Below are 19,372 nucleotides of genomic sequence, written 5' to 3'. Positions count from 1 at the left end.
TTTGTGTTATTTATAAGACTTATATCCATAGGTCCATAGCTTGAGTATAATTTCTATCTCTGGGATGGTGTTCCTGCAATTTTCCAAAGCCTCTTGGACAGTATTAAACGTAGAGCATTGAGATTGATCGGTGATAATATCATCATTAGTTAATTGACTTCGCTTGAACATTCGTCGTAAGATTTCTTATGCTATAGAAAATTAGCCCGCATTCCTCCCCTTAAACAGTTTAACCGAAATACTCGACCTTCTAGAATTGTTCATCAATACTGAGATTTGTTCTTTAGCTGTACTTGGCGAATGTGGAATGCCTTACCACACTCTGTCTTTCCCAGTCCAAAACCAATTAGCACCTCTTCTTTTTCTAGTGTCACACTATGTCTCTTCATAATAAGGAAAGTTGTATCCCCTTGAGTGTGCGCTTATTATATAAGAAGAATGCAGGTATTCCCCAGGGCTCCGTTTTGTCTCCGACTCACTTCCTCGTATAAGATTTCTTGTCTGCCACTTCTTATCCATTAAACTGTTTCGCTGATGACATCTCCCTAGTTTCCTATTTGTTTCTAGATTTACATCCTTGTTTTTCGAATGTGGAACTTAAACGGCGTTGTATGATACGCCCATAACATTCCGGTCGAAGATGTAGAGAGGTTCAAAAGCAGAAATGGAGTTCGAAAGCTTTATGAAGAGGTAAAATCACACTGATCAGTATATAAACCTCGAACCGAAGAAACGACTATATCTGTAGATTGTATAATGGCTACGAAGAACCGAGTTCCACTGTCAGGCAGGATGATCCCTTCAATATAGACGACGAAAGCCAACAATACCGTCTTCCCGACTTAGACGAAGTAAAGATTTTCATATCTAACCTGAATTATAACAAAGCCGCTAGAGCAGATGTCTTGAATGCCGAGCTCTTCAAAGCATTGGGAACAATGCTGGCCACTGTCAGGCAGGATGATCCCTTCAATATAGACGACGAAAGCCAACAATACCGTCTTCCCGACTTAGACGAAGTAAAGATTTCCATATCTAACCTGAATTATAACAAAGCCGCTAGAGCAGATGTCTTGAATGCCGAGCTCTTCAAAGCATTGGGAACAATGCTGGGTTAGGAGCATACACCAATTTATCTGTAAGATATGATTGAAAGCATGCTTGATGAATGGAACTTCAGTATTGTTTGCCCGATACTGCACCAACTATAGAGAAATCAGTCTGCCTAACATCGTTTACAAAATCTTCATTGCCGTAATATGTGAACGTCATAAACGCACCGTCAACAACCTGGTAGGTCCTTACCAGTGTAGTTTAAACCAGGAAATTCAACAGTCGATCAAATATTCGTATTACTACAAATCCTAGGAAAAAAAGAAGAGCACCATATTGACATAAAGGTTGGAAGCATCTTAACAGAACCTGTTGGATGTCAAAAATTCCTTGAAAATTTAAATAGTGCAATGCTCCCACGTCAACACTAGAAGCACTATATTTTAAAAGTCTGTCCAGTTTGTAGCATATGCTGATGACATTGACATAATCGGAAGAACTCAGCATGACGTCAAAGTTAAAACCTTCCCTATCGAAAGACGTAACTTTGGCATAATTAAGGACTTTGTCTACCTATGCTCCGCTATTAACACAGGGAGCAACACCCGCGCTGGGATCAATCAATGAATAATTCTTGCTAACCGCTTTGTCATTGGGCTAAGAAATCAATTGAGTAATAAAGACTATATCATCGCTATATCATCATCCCCGTCCTTCTATACGGTGCAGAAGCATGAACTACGACAAAAGCGGATGAAAGCACCTTTGGTCGTATCGAGAGAAAAGTTCTTCGTGTGATTTATGGTCCCGTATGCATCGAAGGGGAGTGAAGGAGAAGATGCAACGATGAGATGTACGGGCTGTACAGCGACGTAGGTCTAGCAAGAAGGATACAAGTTAAACAACTGAGGGGGATAGTAGGGCGTATGGAAACCAATTCTTCAACCCGGAAAGTCTTTAAATCCACTCCAACAGAAAAAGACCGCTGATCGGGTGGTGGAAAGTGACCTCACCGAACTTGGAGTGCGCAACTGAAGACATCTACATCTAGCTAGTGACCGATCTAAATAAAAAAGATTGTTAGATGAGGCCCTAGTTCAAATAGGACTGTAGCTCCACCTGAAGTAAGTAACTAATATTATGGCTTAATAAATGAAACACTAATGAATAAAAAAAACTATTATATAGTTCTAGTGTTATGTTGTTTTATGCTTCCAACTGAACTTATGGCACGATGCTTGAGTATTTTGCGAATATTCATAATGTTGTTCTCTGCTTATGTAAGTGAAAATTTCATCTTAAACCCACTTGCCAGAAGCAGATCTAAAGCCTAAAAAGAGCCCAAGAGCTTCTCTTAAATAAAAATAAATAATTCACAACAAACCTACCATAAAATTATTATCTCTTTGGGTGTCCTTGGATTCTGGTCTTGGTTTCGTCAACATTTTATTCTAATTTCTTTGTTCCTTTTGTTCATATTGTGGTGTACCACATAATAAACAAACAACATCCTTAACAAAAGCTTCATTATATGTAAATAGTGTGTCCTTGACATGGAGGTGTATTATTTTTTATATTTAGATTTAAATAAATTTAATACATTTATTTATATTTTTTTTTTATTAATTTTTTCAGCTCTCGGTTGGTGTTGAAAATGGGACACTCGAGTCTTATAATTCAGATTTTGAACTTCAATTTGGCCATCCATTAAAGCATGTTGTTGGCATGTGTCGCATTATTCATCGTAACGGACGAACCGGATACTCTCAAGTCAAACAGAACACGAATGGCATTAAACACGCTTTGAGTAGTGCCACAAGTTTATCCTCTTCTTCGTCATTGTCATCAACATCCTCGTCGTCGTCATCATCATCATCGTCATCAGTGTGCAACTCGAGTGCTACTTCTGGCAATGTGCCGGCAGGAGGAGGTTCTGGTACTTCGAATGCAGCTGACTGCAATGGAAATGGCGCTGTCAAGAGTGCAGCTATTATGGAATTCAACGGACCTTTGACGGGACTTGTTTACCTGATTAAGGATCCACGAGATCCTCTTCTGCACATTCACTTATTCGAATGTGAATCTATTGATGAGGTAAGTCAAAATAAAAATTGTATATTTGTTTCAGTTAATGTTTAATAGCTGAAGCTGGACAGTGTTCTTTAATGTGAAGGATTTTGCATGATTTACAACTGTAGTTTAGGAGTAATTCTATAACTCCGAAAAAAGTATTGGCAGCATTGAAAACCACACGTCTAAGCAACGCCCCCCCTCTTTAAGCTAATTTCCAGCTTATTATTTCTTCCTCCGACGTTGATACCTTTTTTAGCCTTATTTTCTTGAACTACATAAATATATTTAAATTGTGCGATAGAGATTGATTTATAAATCGAATCCTAAATATTACATTCTCAAAGTTTTGAGAGGAAAAACCACAATTTTTTATAAATTTTTTTATTTACATTTCTGCGAATATGAAAATATCGAAAATCATAGAATTATAAACTTGCCAAATAATAAAGCAATTTATTGAAATAAATTGGATCGCCCTTGTTATAAAATCACAAATTCCTCCTCCTAAATAATTCAATTGATTCAAAATGTACTTTATTTTATGGAGCTGCCAGATTTAATCAGCGATTGGCGACTGGTATAGCTCTCGCTAAATTTTGACGAAACTTAAGGGGACATTTGAAACTTTCACGCTGAAATTCCCAATATTATAGCTTCTGAAGCCAATGAAAAACCTTTTGAAATCTTTATTTTTTAATTTTTTTCTTAAAAATACTTTAAATACTTAAAAAACTAACTAACCTAGAAGGTGTACTGGTATATGAACTATAACCTTTTGAGATATAATCACGATCGACGATTGTTTCCAATTATCTAGCTTGCCTCCTCGACTGATCAGAAACCATATATCAGAACGTTTTGGTAAAAGGGACTACGCGTCTGCAACATCCCAGTCAAGCCACCATTATCTTTTTCGATTATAACGATCGAAATTTTTACTTGCGACATATAGGAACTATATGGCAAGTTTTGCATTCGTGCAAAATTTCCAACTCGAGATTTTAATCAAACATGATATTACGATGTTAGAGAAGTCGAAAAAAGTGGGTCCCGCGATTCCGTCCGGTCGGTTTGTCTGTCTGTCCACGCTCCTACAGCCTAAACCATTGGGTCGATTGAGTTCAAACTTGGAAGTTAAGGTTTTGAGCAAATTCGCTTTAGGCGTTTTTTTCATTTTTTTTTTAAGATCAAAACTAACAGTGGCCCCCATACAATTTTTTTGGTCAAAAAACGAAAATTCGAATTTTCTCAAAAACAAACCGATAGATTTTTTTTTAATTTTCTCTAAAATTTTATTTTTTAACTTGGAAAATTGGAAAATTTTATACATAAAAAATTAATTTAAAAAAAAACCGCTCTAACGATTTTCAAAATAAAAATTTAAAAAATCAACTGTTTTTTGATAAATAAAATGGCATTTAAATTTTTGAAGACAAACATATTTTTCAGGTAAAATTTTGAATGTTAAAATTTTTTTTTTAAATTATTTTAACTGTGCATGAGCCCGAAAGAGCGCAATATTTTGACAAAATTGTAATTACATTCCTATCTTTCATCCAAATTAATGCATTTGGTACACATTTATATGATATATTTAATCAAGAATCTATTTTAAAGAGTCTATCAAGAAATATTATCTTGGTAACTTTGTATATGTGATTTTAAAATATTATTCTTTACGAATAAGGTTGTTTCACACATCATGATTTACTGGCCTTCACCTACAAGTTAAAGAAACTGGCCAGAAAGAGTATATGTATTTTCTATTAGAATCACTTTTTCAACGCATACACATTGTACCTATTTATAAAGGTATTACGTACAACTTCTACAACTACTGCTTACGTGTCACCTCTTAACTAAAATCTAAAGCCCACAAGAGCCTGACTGTAAACAACACATGAACAGAAATTTCTTGTACTTGTTCGTATGCTTGTTTTTTAAAACTTTAGTTAAAAAAGATAGACTAAACGTAATAACTCCATGTTTGCGCTGAAAACTTAAGAAGGAATGTAGTATGTACCTTCTAGCCACCAATAGCATTCCTTCATTATCATCATAAACATGTCCTTATCTATCTAAGCATAAAGCTAAGCACGCCAAGTGAACTATTTTATAGTCGTTTTAGACATCTACATGCTACCTAACTACACAACCAATAGGCGATCGCTTTACAATTTAAACATTCATGGTCTGCCTCTTTCTTATCTTATTTATTTTCCATCCTGGTTCTTCTAATATGAAATTACAATAAAGCTATCTAAAGGAAAAAAGCTTTTAAGGAACAAGTTGAATCTATATGAATCGCATTGTAGCTTTATAGATAAAAGAAACCATTTTTCATATACAAAGATCGTACACAAGTAAAAGCAGACTTATGAATGTAAATAAAAACAAATATCGGTAAAAGATCCTAAACAGCTGACGTAAGAATGCAAAAGTTTGTTTCATCACCTTATTAGATACAATATTAAGCCATTTTGTTTTACTCGTTTTAAAAAACATAAAAACAAATTTACCAAAGTTGATAAGGAAGCTCTTTATGTGAAAACATATGCATGGACAGACTCAAATAGAATGAAGGAAATTGTGTAGACTTTTCGGTCGAAAATAATTATCTCCCTTATTCTGCTGGCTGATTACGGGAATAGAAATAATATTTTTTTTTCGCTCCCGCTGAATTTCTCAACTTTCGATACTAACGCCACGCCAACGACTCGGTATCTGGTCGCCCTAAAAGTTTCTGCTTATGAGAGTACTATGTTTTTCATATACAAAGATCGTGCGGTTTTTTTTGAAAAATTAAATGGCATTTATATTTTTGAAGAAAAACTTATTTTACAGGTATATTTTTAAATCTCATAAAAGTAATTTTTTAAACAGACTCTTTGCGTACAGGAGCAAGTTCGTGCGACCCAGTCGTGCATTTTATTTTCATCTCTTTGAGGTATGCTTACGCAGTATCTTAGGTCCGTATTTCCACTTACTAACTCAGAAGGTTCAAATTGTATTCTTTTATATGTAGCTCTTCTTGCCATATGGTATATTATCGGTTCGTTCATTGAGTCGGACAAATAGCCATGTTCATCCAGAAAGAATAAAGCCTCGGGAGGTATAAATCCACTCGTAGGTGTATTTTTGAAGTATTCGGGGTTAAAATAGAATAACTCAGAAACAAGAACGTCCTCAATAACGTTTACCGACCTCTCAAAATGATTCCTCACAAGATTCAGAATGACATTGTCAATTCAGGACACACCGGAAGCATCCAAAAGTTTCTTGTTCGAAACGTAATGCCGAAAGTCAGAATGTGGGCTTCTGTACGTTTGCATGCAAGTTCTAAGGCATTTTCTCTCGAACATGCGAAGCTTTTCCATATACGACGGATTTTCCACCATACTGCACTCGCGTAAGTCAGAATTGGACTTATAAATATATAATACTTATATAAATAATAATAATCTTCCCATCGGATGTCAGATGGTTGGAGAAGAAAAGGCTATTAAGCGACATAAATGCCGCTCTTGCCTTTTTCAATTGATTGTTATTATGATCATGATAGTATACAAATTTGTCCAAATAAACACCCAGGTACTTCACAACAGTCTTTCATTCCATAGGGAGACCCTCCGAGTTTATTATTTTTAGGTTTATCCAATTTCGTCTCAAATCTGAATTTCCGCTTCTTATTTAGCTGCGGAACAGTATGGTTTCACACTTAGTGTTGTTTATTTTAAGCTTTCACTTGGAGCAGAATGATTGCAGCTTATCACAATTCTTTGCAGTTCTGTTTGAATATCTGCAATTCTTGATCTACTTGCATACAAAGTAGTATCGTCAGCAAAAGCTATATAGTCATCGATTTCACTTAATATGTCAGAAACATATAAACTAAACAATTGAGGTGCTGACACAGTGCCCTGTGGCAACCAATGATGATACTAAAAACCTTGGTTGTAGTGTTTTGTCTATCGGTTACAACAAATTTCTTATGTGTCACCATAGACGAAATTACTTTAACAAGATAGGGTGGAAATTCGTACCTTATAAGTTTAAATAAAAGCTGGTTGTTCCAAACCGTGTCGATGGCTTTTTCGATATCTACTAAGCAGGCAGCTGTACTGTACATCTCTTTGCGTTCAGATTCCAGTTAACATCTGAAATCAGTTTTGTAACTGCGTGCACAGCTGAGTGATTTCTCTTGAAGCCAAATTGGCTTCGCGTACTAACTCCTTTTCTTCGCACACGAACTGGATGGACTTACAAATAACTATTTCAAAAATCTTCCCGATATTAGGCAGGAGATTTATTGGCTTATAGCTAGAAGGATCAGAAAGATCCCTTTTTCTTTTTTATTATTGGAAGTACCTTCGAAGTTTTCCAACAACTTGGGAAGTAGCAGTTATTTCGCAAGTTATTAAATATAACGCAATATTGGCGTATGATTTTGATTGGAATATGTTTTAAGTACAAAGTTCGAAATGTTATCTAAACCGCTTGATTTTTTATTATTAAGTTTACGAAATATTTGTGTCAGTTCGTCTTGTGTTATGAAGTAGTGCATGGTCCGTTCTACTGTAAGTTCATTTGCCTCAAGATTATCAGTAAATCTTAGGAGTGTCGGTATTTCGCTATTCTAAAATCTTATCGTTTCAACATCTACGATAAAAGATTCATCAATGATTGGGCATTGTTGACTGTCAATTCCAACTTGAGAAAGTAGTGTCTGCGATGATAATGGTATTTTAACATTATTACATTGTTTGTAAATCTGTTTTATTTCTGGAAACGTGTTTCTTGAATCAGATTTTATAATACTTTCAGCAAAATTGATTCCAATACTTGTTGATACTTTTTTCGAACTGATGGCGTAACAAAACTTTTACATTTCTCAAGAGGGATTTTAATCTCACTAGCTCTGCACTTTGGACATTCTCTTGAAACTGGCGACGTATTCTGTTTAATTGTGTAATTAAAAAACTTTTATGTTTTCGTAGTGTATTTATGTCACGGTTTAAATAACATTCCATACTGTTCTTTGATTTAATTTTCGGAACTGACTACTCCATAGCTTGTAATACCACTGTATTGAGATTCCTGATATAGAAACCACACTCCTCGTTCGTTAGATTCCTATTGCTAGGAGTGTTCGAAAAGGCAGTGCAGTTCCTATATTTTGTGGTGGCGCAACGCTGAACCCGGCACCAAACAGTCTGCCTAATATTGAATTTAGGGTCTTCGTGTCGTGTTGCGAAGCTAGACATCAAGTTGTCAGCTAGTTTCATTTGCATAACTATTGCATTATGATCGCTATATTACAGCAATAGCGGCATTTTATTGTTGTGGGCCGTTGGTATTTGCAATCGTACATCCACGATGCAAAGATCTAAGTAGGAATTTAAACGAGGGTAACTTGGTGTTACAGGGCTATAAAGCTTCACTTTGTAATTTATTTGGTTTTCTTCAAGGAAATTGTGTAGAAAGCTGCCTCTTTCATTAGCCTTTTTGGTTATGTGTTCTTTGGGTGTTTGAAACGGTACAGAGATATTACTTCAAACTATGCCTTTTATGTGGTATCTGGGATAATGCCTCTGTACATACAAAATCTATAAGCAAACTATGATTCTTTGATTTGATAATTTGATGAAAAGAAGTAGAATAAGTCTAAACAAGAGTATAATGGTAACAACGGTATTCAAGAAATGAAATAAAATAGCCCAATCTATACTGTTATATATATATGAGTAAATGCCTAAAAGAAATCTACTGTAGTAATAATACACTCTGTAAAACATATCGAAATCACCTTATCGAGTATCATGTAAGCTTTACTGAATACTTCATTATTCTTAATAAAATTCTATTCTATTCGCATACTTTGAACTATCAACAAGTCTTTTCTTTATTCAATACATTACAAAATTGGCGACAAGAAATTTTATATTATAAAAAAAAAATCATTGTAATAGAAAAGCAAGCATCGAATTTCGATTAGTTTTTATTTAAAAACAAAATTTTAATCGGTTCAAAATCTAAAACGTTGAAACACGTTTTGCGAATATTTTCAATGGCCAACGAAAAAAGCACCGTAGTCCATTCGACGACCATCAGTGAATTTAATCCAAGCGAAGACAAATGGGGCATTTGGAAAGAGCGTTTGGACATTCACTTCACCGAAATAAATTGCACCGACGAAAAAGCAAAAAAAGCGATTTTATTAAAATCAATTGGATCTTCAGCATATGAACTTTTACGCAGTCTATGTGATCCAAAGACGCCAGTGAATATAGATTTGAGTGAGCTGTGCGACATTTTGGAATCTCACTTCACACCTCCAACTATTGTATATCATGAACGTAAAAATTTCCATGACGCCATTCGCAGCGAAAACGAAAGTGTGTCAACATGGTATGCTCGTATCAAGAAGCTGGCTCTGCAATGTAAATATGGCAACAATTTGGATGTGATGGTAAAAGACAAGTTTATTACTCAATTGCCCGAGAAAATTTTCACACGTATATGTGAAGAAGACGAAAATTTGTCATTGGCCGATGCTCTTAAAAAAGCGATGATATTTGAAACGAAATTTGCGATGAAAGTTAACACGGATTCCGAAGTTAACTACATGAGTTCAAAAAAAGGACAAAAACCTCGCAACAAATGCAACAACAACAACAACCGTAAAACACCAGTACAACCGCCTGGCAAGAAAACCGCCTGTACTCGATGTGGATGGAAGACACATGAGGCCACTACATGTCCATACAAGGAAGCTACGTGCCATACCTGTTCAAAGAAGGGTCATTTAAGTAGCGTTTGCCGCTCCAAACAGGAAAATAACAAGAAAAATTTCAATTTTATTAATTCTTCTAATTCAAACCCATATGTAAATTCTATTTTTTGATTTTTCTTTATACAGTTTAAATGATGATGAATCTAGCGGCATGTATTGTTTGAAGGTCAAGTTCAGTGGCACAATGATGGACATTGCATGTGATACGGGGGCACCGCGCACATTTGTTCCGAAGACTTTCTACGAGAAGCATTTATCACAGTATCCGCTAACGGCTTGTAAGATCCCATATAGAACTTACGGTGGAAATGAAATTCATATAATTGGTGAGTGTTTAGCAAGTATTACTTATGGGGACACCAGCAAACGTATTACAGTTGTAGTGACCGATGCAAACGCACCACCTTTATTAGGTAGAAATTTTCTACGTGCATTTAAATTTTTGCTAGTGCAAATGGATCAAAATCATGAGAACCTTGTTCACTCGATTCAATCTCCAGAGAATCGAAGTTTGTCCGTAATTGTAGACCAAATTAAAAGTCAATTTTCAGAACTTTTCGATGGCCAATTGGGCAAATATAATGTTTGTGAAATTTCATTGCAAATTGATAGTCAAGCCAAGCCGGTATTTTGTAAGCCACGACCAATTCCAATTGCTTGGAAGTCTGAAATTGAACAAAATCTGAGAGATTTAGTTGCAAACGGCGTTCTTGAACAAATTGAAACTGCGAAGTGGGGAACACCGTTAGTTCCCGTTCCTAAACCAGATGGCAAATTACGTGTTTGTGGTGACTACAAAACTACAATTAACAAGTTTCTTGTTGATGTTAAATACCCATTGCCTCTGATCGAGGAAATCTTCACATCGTTACAAGGTGGAGAATTATTTAGTAAATTAGACATGAGTGCTGCCTATAATCAATTGTGTTTGGATGAAACATCATCTCTATTGTGTGCTTGGAGTACTCATATTGGTACATTTAAAATGAAAAGATTACCTTTTGGCGTAAAGCCGGCAGCTGCTATTTTTCAAATGCACATGGAAAATTTACTAAGGGGTATCAATGGCGTAGTTGTATATCAAGATGATATCACAGTCACTGGAAGAGATTTCAAAGACCATCTCTTTAATTTAAAATCGGTTTTAAAAAAAATGGCCGATGCTGGTTTGAGATTGAATGCAGTTAAATGCATTTTCTTTCAAAAACAAATTTCTTATCTTGGTTTTACCATTGATAAAAATGGTCTGCATAAGAACAGAGAAAGATTTGCGTCTATTTTGGATGCACCTATTCCTAAAGATATTCATGAATTGAGAGCATTTATTGGCATGGCTAATTACTACTCACGCTTCATAAAAGATTTTTCAAATAAAATGAATCCGTTGTACATTTTGCTTCGGAAAGACGTTCAATTCATATGGAACACAGATTGTGAAAAGGCATACGATTTAATAAAACATGACATTTCGTCAGAGCAAGTGATGACTCATTTCAATCCAAAACTTCCAATCGTTCTAACGACTGATGCATGCAAACATTCTGTGGCAGGAGTCTTATCACACCGGTTTCCGGATGGGCTCAAACCCGTTGCTTTCATTTCGAGATCCTTATCCAAAAGTGAATTGAATTACTCCGTCATTGAAAAAGAAGCATTAGCCATATTTTTCTCTGTCACTAAATTGAAACAATATTTATTGGGAAACTTTTTCACCATCTCAACAGATCATAAACCCCTATTATCTATTTTTGGTGAAACACACGGTTTACCTTTGATGGCCGCAGCTCGCATGCAGCGCTGGGCCCTGATATTGAGTGGTTTCAATTATGAAATTAAATATGTAAAGGGCATCGATAATGAGGCTGACAGTTTATCACGTTTACCTCAGCTATCGTACATTGAAAAATATAATGATGCAAACTATATAGATTTGATTGAAAAAGATAATGCTTTACGAATAAATTTTAAAAATATTGCCATTGAAACGAGACGCGACCCCATTCTCAGTAAACTTTTGGAAGCTATCGAAAGCACCACTATTGACAAATTGGATTCCAATTTTGATGTGTTCAAAAGCAAATCACTTGAACTTACCGTCCAATATGGATGCATCATGTGGGGGTTTCGAACGGTGGTGCCAACAAAACTTCGGCAGTATATTCTTAATGAATTACATGCATCCCATATGGGAGTAGTCAAAACCAAATCATTGGCAAGATCATACGTATGGTGGCCAAAAATTGATTCTGAAATTGAAAATTTAATAAAAAAATGTGTTCCGTGTCAACAATTGCAGGCAAGTCCACCCAAAGCCGAGCTAATACCATGGGTACCAACAGACTCAGTTTGGAGTCGAATTCATATCGACTTTGCTGGACCAAAGCTTAACCATTATTTTTTAATCGTGGTAGATTCACACACGAAATGGGCTGAAGTTTTTAAAACAAAAATAATCACATCTGCCTTTACTATTGGTAAATTGCGCGAGTTGTTTAGTCGCTATGGAATTCCAGACAAAATTGTTAGCGACAATGGAACTCAATTCAAGTCTGCCGAATTCAATGACTTTACCACACGTAACAATATTGAACACATTTTCACTTCCCCAGGTCATGCCGCAACAAATGGCCAGGCTGAGAATTTTGTAAAAACGTTCAAAAAGTCATTCATTGCTAGTGTAAACAGTGCAAAGTCAATGAATTCATCGCATAATATGAAACGCCAGCGAAATTATTTTTTGGACGCACTTTGCGTACACGCTTCAGTAATTTGCGACCACCAACCGTTAGTGAGGTAGTTGAAAGCAAGCAAAACAAACAAATAAAATATTTCAAAGGCAAACGAAATGTAACTTTTAATAAAGGTCAAAAAGTTATGATTAGAAATTACAAAGATCCTAACAATGCATCATGGTTGCCAGCAAAGATTAAACAAAAAATGGGTCCACGTACGTATACTTGTGTCTACACACACAACAATAAAGAAATAAATCGTCATTTGGATCAAATTCGTGATCAATCTATTGATACAGATAAACCTCTATATGAAGATGTTAAGGCAAATGCGACTGTGATCAGTGTTTCTGATGAGGGTTCAGGTAATGAATTGCAATCGTCACCGTCATCTAGCCACGATTCTAAGGCTAATGATCCGGACTGGATTCCAAATGCAACTCGAAGCACTTCGGATTCGGGCCATCATGAAAGACAAAGAAAATTGCGCTCGTACAGAAATCGTAAAGTTAGTTGAAAGTCTCCTTAATTGCCTGTTTGCCATAGAAATATGAATAGTTAATTTACTTTTAATTCAAATTTTATAATTGTTATGATTCAGTTAATTTTTATATTTTTCATCAGACTAGCAAACATATAATTTGTATTATAAAAAACTTTAGGGGGAGCGTGTTATATATATATGAGTAAATGCCTAAAAGAAATCTACTGTAGTAATAATACACTCTGTAAAACATATCGAAATCACCTTATCGAGTATCATGTAAGCTTTACTGAATACTTCATTATTCTTAATAAAATTCTATTCTATTCGCATACTTTGAACTATCAACAAGTCTTTTCTTTATTCAATACATTACATATACATATACATGTACATACATATTATACATACGTATAATCAGCCCTATCATGAATCCCATCATAATCGGAAATTTGTACGAATCCCTAAAAATTGTATCATGAAATCCGTTCGTAGTGGAAAATCTCATACAATTTTGTATTACGAACGGATTTCATGATACAGTTTTTCCTTGGTACCTTCACTTGGAGCCATAATTTCCGCTTCCGTTTTTGATAAGGCGGCGGTTCCTTTAAGCTGACTTCTCCATTACACAGGACAATTTTAGTTGTACTACTATTATTTTTACCGTCCCTGTACATAGTACAATTTTGGTTAAACTTTCTTAAAATTGTACTAAAAAATTAATTGGGTGGCCATTGAGAGCGAGGCACGAAGTGACTTATAACTCTCAATCATTCCTGTTTGCAAGTAATGTTGTCAGGGATAGAGGGCACGTACACTTTTTAGTCAAATCCAAATGGCTAATTTGAGAAACCACTCTTCATGACAAAAATTACTGTTAGAGGATTTGTCAATGCCTCGTTCAACTTCAGATGACACAGGCAGAACTTGAACCCAAGACTTCTGGCATGACAGGCCTACGCACTAACCATCACGCCAAGCGTATTAATGTACTAATAGTATGTGCCTCAGACATTAAAAGAATCACAACTTTCTTAACGCTTCTTTTCCTGAGTAGTCTTTAATGATTTCTTATGTTAACTTATCCGTAACTTTGGCATAAATTAAGCATCCATAGTAAAAACACAAAGTTCAGTGCATCTGTCCGTAGAAAGCTCATGAAAAAAAGACACAAATATCTTTTTCAAATCTCCATTTCGTCTATTCACATGAATGAACAATGCAAGCCTAGCCAAGTCATAAGATAACATACAGGCTTTATAGATACTGTACTATATTCGCATGTGAACACATGTGTCATTTATAATCAAAGTTAACAATACACTGCATTCCGGACGTCCGTCCGTCGCGTCCGTCAATACATTATACCAATGCATCTATGAGGGTACCTTTTCCAACACCTTTCACTTTCAGTTAAAATAAAATATCTCAAGAGATCAGTGCTACTTATTCAATGCGAATTAACTATGTCTTCGCTTCTTGTATGACTTGTGAGACGTTTTTTTTATTGGAAGGCAAAAATGAAAGTCATTCGTCTTTTATACAACTTAATTGTCTTCGAGCACTTGCTTCAAATCAAATCGATGTGTGGGGCGGCGATGTCCCATTTTTGGAGCACTCGTTTGGTTTTCTTTCCTTGCCCTAAAAGGATTCTATATATGTTTGTATAACAGTACAACTTTGCAATAAAGTTATGTATAAATGGTTGAATTGAAGTCAAGTATTTTTATACATCAGTTGCATCAGTTTTTAATGACTCTGCAAAGGATTGAAGTCTTGAAGTCTTTCTCAAATATAAATCAGCTTTGAGAGCATTTAATTTTAGAAAAATCCGGGTGTTTGTTTTTGGGAGATGCAAAATAATTTAAAATACGATAGAGAAATTGTTTTCATTTAACAGATAGCTTTATCGCTTGATTGTTTTAAGAACTGGTATTTTTTTAATCTGGCAATACTTTATTCGAAGTTGTTCTTTTTGACAGCTGTCACTTGGTCTTTGCTCAATTTGGATTGCCATTCAAATCGTTTAGAAAAAAATGATGTTCTCAAAATGAAAATTAAAGATGAACTATAGTATTTTTGTAAATTTTTTAAATGTCTAAAATTGTTGTGTAAGCTTTAATGAGCACAGTGGCAGGATAAGACACCAGATGGATCAAGTGTTTCGGGTAGCTGTTTCTTCTTAAGTTCTATGCAGTCGGTGTCTTTAGTTTGGCGAGCAATCTGACAATCGGTGTGTCAAACTGATAGGATCTCTCTACAATATTCGCATTCTTCTAGAGGGTTATTTTAAAAATAGTGAGGCCTTAAAAATATAGTTTTTCCTACTCTAATAAGGAATTAAGTTATGTATTCTTCTGTGGAAAGAGTTTTATGTAAGGAATTCGAAGATGAGTTGCGTGATGTTTCGAAGAAAGTATTGTTCTCTACACCAGAACTTCTAGAGCTCTTCATTTTATTTATTGAAAACTTTTAGGATGATTTGAACGATATTTATCAGTTCTTTTAAATAATGATAACGAGTAGTTTCTTTTGCTGAACTAGGATCCATGGTAGAGTTATGTTTCTGTTATTATGAAGGATTTTTCGTATGTAATTGAGAGTGGAACAGTTATTGGTTGCACTTTTTATTCCTGCAAAGGTACTTAAACTGTCGATGAAGATCAATGTCTTTTCAGTTCAGGTTTGTGACGTAGAAAGAGCTTTTGTCAATTCTGTGACCTCGGCTAGGTAACTATCCGCAGCGTCTGGAAGAATGTCTTGAATAACGTTGGTTTCTTTGTTGTTTACTTTCAGTTCGATGATTCTGCAAGAAGAATTAGTCGTTGTAAAATGTTCTTAAAGGCTTGATAGAATTAATAGGTTCACGGTAAAGCATAGATAGTTGTGAATTTAGATGATAATGTATATAGATAATGAGTGTCTTTTCCAAGGTGGAGGAAGGTATGTTAGCTGATTTCCTAATGTTTTTAAAGGAATAAAAACATGAGCCGAAATTAAGGTAACTATTTTGCTTAGAGAACATGTTGAATTGTTCTTGTTTTGTTTTTTTTTTTCTGAAGCTGTGTGAAGAGAATCATTAGTAAAGACTATGTTCATTAACCCTAGAAAGATAATCATATTTTTTAGTGCGTGAAAGATAATCATACGTCTTAGAGACGTATGGCACTTATTAAATGACAATTGATTTTTCATCATTATTTTGTAGTTTAATTCATTTTATTTGGATTATTTTAAGTAAAATGAATCAATAATTAAGTACAAAAGACGTAAAATTTGAGCAAAATTTATAAAAAATCTGAACCACCTTTGAAAACAGAACTAACAAAATTCTTTATTTTTTAAAGAAACCTTTGAGTTGACTTTGAGTCTTAATATTTGGTAAATTAGTTCATTGAGGGGTAAGCTAACTATAAAAAATAGTTTTAGTAATTTTTGAGAAAAAAAGTTTTTTTCCCCATATACTTTTGTTCAGTGCACAAAAGTTTCATAAAAGATAATCATACGTCTCCCAGACGTATAACATAGTCATTACTGGCCCTAATGCATCTTCAGCGTGAATTTTAAGATGCACCATGCAAGCTCTGACCTAGTCCTGAGAAAATATAAAAAACTAATGTAATACGGCTTATAATTGAAAAGATATAACAATTTTTCCCCGCGCCATACGTCCCGCAGACGTAGATTATCTTTCTATTTCACTTTAACTTTTATCTGAGCTGATTCTACTGCGGATGTTGTATTTTCTACTATGGAAAGCTTTTTTTAAAAAAAAAAAACATCCTTATTAATCTCGCGTCATTGGCCCATTGTGATACCACATGAATCTTGAGTCTTCCTCCTAAGCTGGAACCAGGTTGCGTCCCTAGTCCTTAAACAGTGTGTAGCACCCAGGAGTCCTCAGTCCTCGAAAAACGGATCCCACAATCACATGGCTCTTGGATCAGGACCACGTCTTCCCGTTTCTTTCCAGGCGGAGAAGAAGTCAGGCTGAGGCCTTTATGGAGTGTTGGAGATGAATCTGTACTACTTGAAGCATTTTAGCTACATTTAGGTAGATCAACCTCCACCACGTTTTTGTTTTAATCATCTGAGTATGAGGATGAACCCAAGAGTTCGTCCTCGTTTAGAAGAATCAGGTTTGGGTCGTCCTAAGTCTCCTTTAAGGATGGACTGTTTTCGACTTTTTTAGAGGGTGAACTCGTGAATGGAGAGGGCATGGGTGCATCGTCAAACTTTGTTGGGAAAGAAGACGACGTTCCCAGGCCCACCAACCGCGAGTTCACCTTCGGTTGTTGCAGGAGGCCCGTTATTCGCGATAACATCATCTTTTTTGTATATTCCAATTTTGATGGTATGAAACCATAATTTAGAGAACCATTGGTCAAGGCTAGAGGAGCCAATTCTTTATTGAGTACCACAGTGGCACTCCTATAAAGACCCTGAACTTCTTCTAGCTTGGCGATCTTCCAGTTATGAGTCGGAAGGGATGGATTCCAAAATTAGATCATCTCGAGAATGTCCTCGATACCAGGAGGTTCGATTGGAATCCAAATGCGGGCTCTAGGTCGGCTAGGAATGTCTTCCTTAGCGACAACCTCGAGCCTTGCACCTGGCCAAACTTCACCTAACCGACTGACAGCAAGCTTGTATAAGTCACCAGACCTCTGATTGCCACCAACCATGAGTTTGACATGGCCGCGATGCCAGTCCCCATGGCTTATGGAAGGAAGTGGTCTCTCAAAAAGCTACCCGAGAGCTTAACCTTGACCAGCTGCCAACGATCAGCCAATATTGTGCCATCATCATCGCTCTTGTCAATGACCACAACCAAGACTTTGCCCTTTGTGACGTTAATAAAACTGGCTTGTTTCCTGATGGAATTGAGGGGAGTGCTAGTGTTGTGAACACGAGGCCGTTTTGGTGTCGGTATGGCCCCCTCAAGAGATCTTTGGCGTTTAGACGTAAAGTCTTTACTCTGGTCATTGTTGCACCAAGAACATTGTTTGCCCATTCAACGAGAGCGATATGCTGCGGTATTCTTTCAGCCTCCAATGATGCACCAGAGGTCTTAAGGATTCTCGCAGCTTGCCGCCTTTGTTTGTATAGACTTTTCGGGAGTTTTCCCTTTCCATTTCTGGATGTACTTTCAGTAGTAGTGGTAGGGCCATTATTCACAACCCTGTCACTACTGGAATTAGGTATTGTTACCTTCCTACTCTCGTTGCTGCCAACAGCAGAGGAGGGTCCACTAATTGCCACTACTCCCTTCTCTGTGTTGGCCGCAGGAGATACGGCAACAGGCTTTGACGCCAAACTGCCGCCCGGTCTCATCATTTTTTTTTCTTCTATGCTATTATTCATATTTGGTCCCACGAGCTGCGAAGAAAGAGAGGTCCTTCGGTACAGAGATTCGTATATATAGATGAGGCTAGTTAATCCGGAGGTCGCCAGGTATCCGGATACTCTTTTAGAGAATGAGATTTTTTTTGTTTAATTGGGCCCTTAGCCAGGCTGATTTTTGTATAGTTAGTGAAGAAGTATCAACGCAGATAAGACCATACCTGCTTTTTCATCCCTAAAAAATAACTTTAAAGAAAATGAGAATTTTGTAATACCATTGTTACCAAATGAAAATTATTCAGCTCTATACAAAACACCCTTTATCCTGGACCGATAATATTTGCGTATAAATTTATGGTATGGGTGATTTTAAGCTCTCATGTAGGGGGTAGCTAAACACATTTTATTTTGTATTTATTTAAATTAATGTGTGCATTGGTTAAATGATAAGAAATAAATCCTTTGACGTGTGGTTACTTTAATTTAATCACACTAAAGTAGGTTACCCACGAAGATACAATGATTTTGTGTTCAGGTTCTTATGAACACTATATACGTTGCATTATGAATTCTAATTAGTTATCGACCTGATTATAATTTAAAAGAAAAATTATTTCCTTTTTTTACATAACCACATTTTATTTTAACCCATTAAATCTAACCCAATTTATAATACGAAAACCAAACTGCAAAGATGATGTCAAATTAATTATCTAACTGATATTGTTGAGACATCTTCTAGCAGTAGGTGGAATTGTATATACGAATACCTTTGATTTTGATTTGGTAAAAATACAAACGTTGATTTAGATTTAGATTTATTTCCATTTCATATTTAAAATTATTGAATACATAATGTTTTATAAAAATAATTATTAAAACTATGAAAGA

The 19,372-nt window shown here is 35.7% G+C and overlaps 1 protein-coding gene across 2 annotated transcripts in view; it reads left to right on the top strand.

Annotated features, from left to right (window-relative positions):
• LOC129943464 (TBC1 domain family member 4) overlaps positions 1-19,372 on the top strand; it is a 109,477-nt gene that overhangs the window by 19,289 nt on the left and 70,816 nt on the right. For both annotated transcript variants that reach the window (XM_056052938.1, XM_056052937.1), the window contains exon 2: positions 2,689-3,147. In XM_056052938.1, the coding sequence (XP_055908913.1) occupies positions 2,689-3,147 (459 nt within the window). The remainder of the gene's footprint in view (positions 1-2,688; positions 3,148-19,372) is intronic.

Source organism: Eupeodes corollae, chromosome 1 (genome assembly GCF_945859685.1).
Source record: "Eupeodes corollae chromosome 1, idEupCoro1.1, whole genome shotgun sequence".
Taxonomy (NCBI): Eukaryota; Metazoa; Arthropoda; class Insecta; order Diptera; family Syrphidae; genus Eupeodes; species Eupeodes corollae.
The sequence above is the reverse complement of the archived record's forward strand: the minus strand, read 5'-3'. Positions and strand labels throughout refer to the sequence as shown.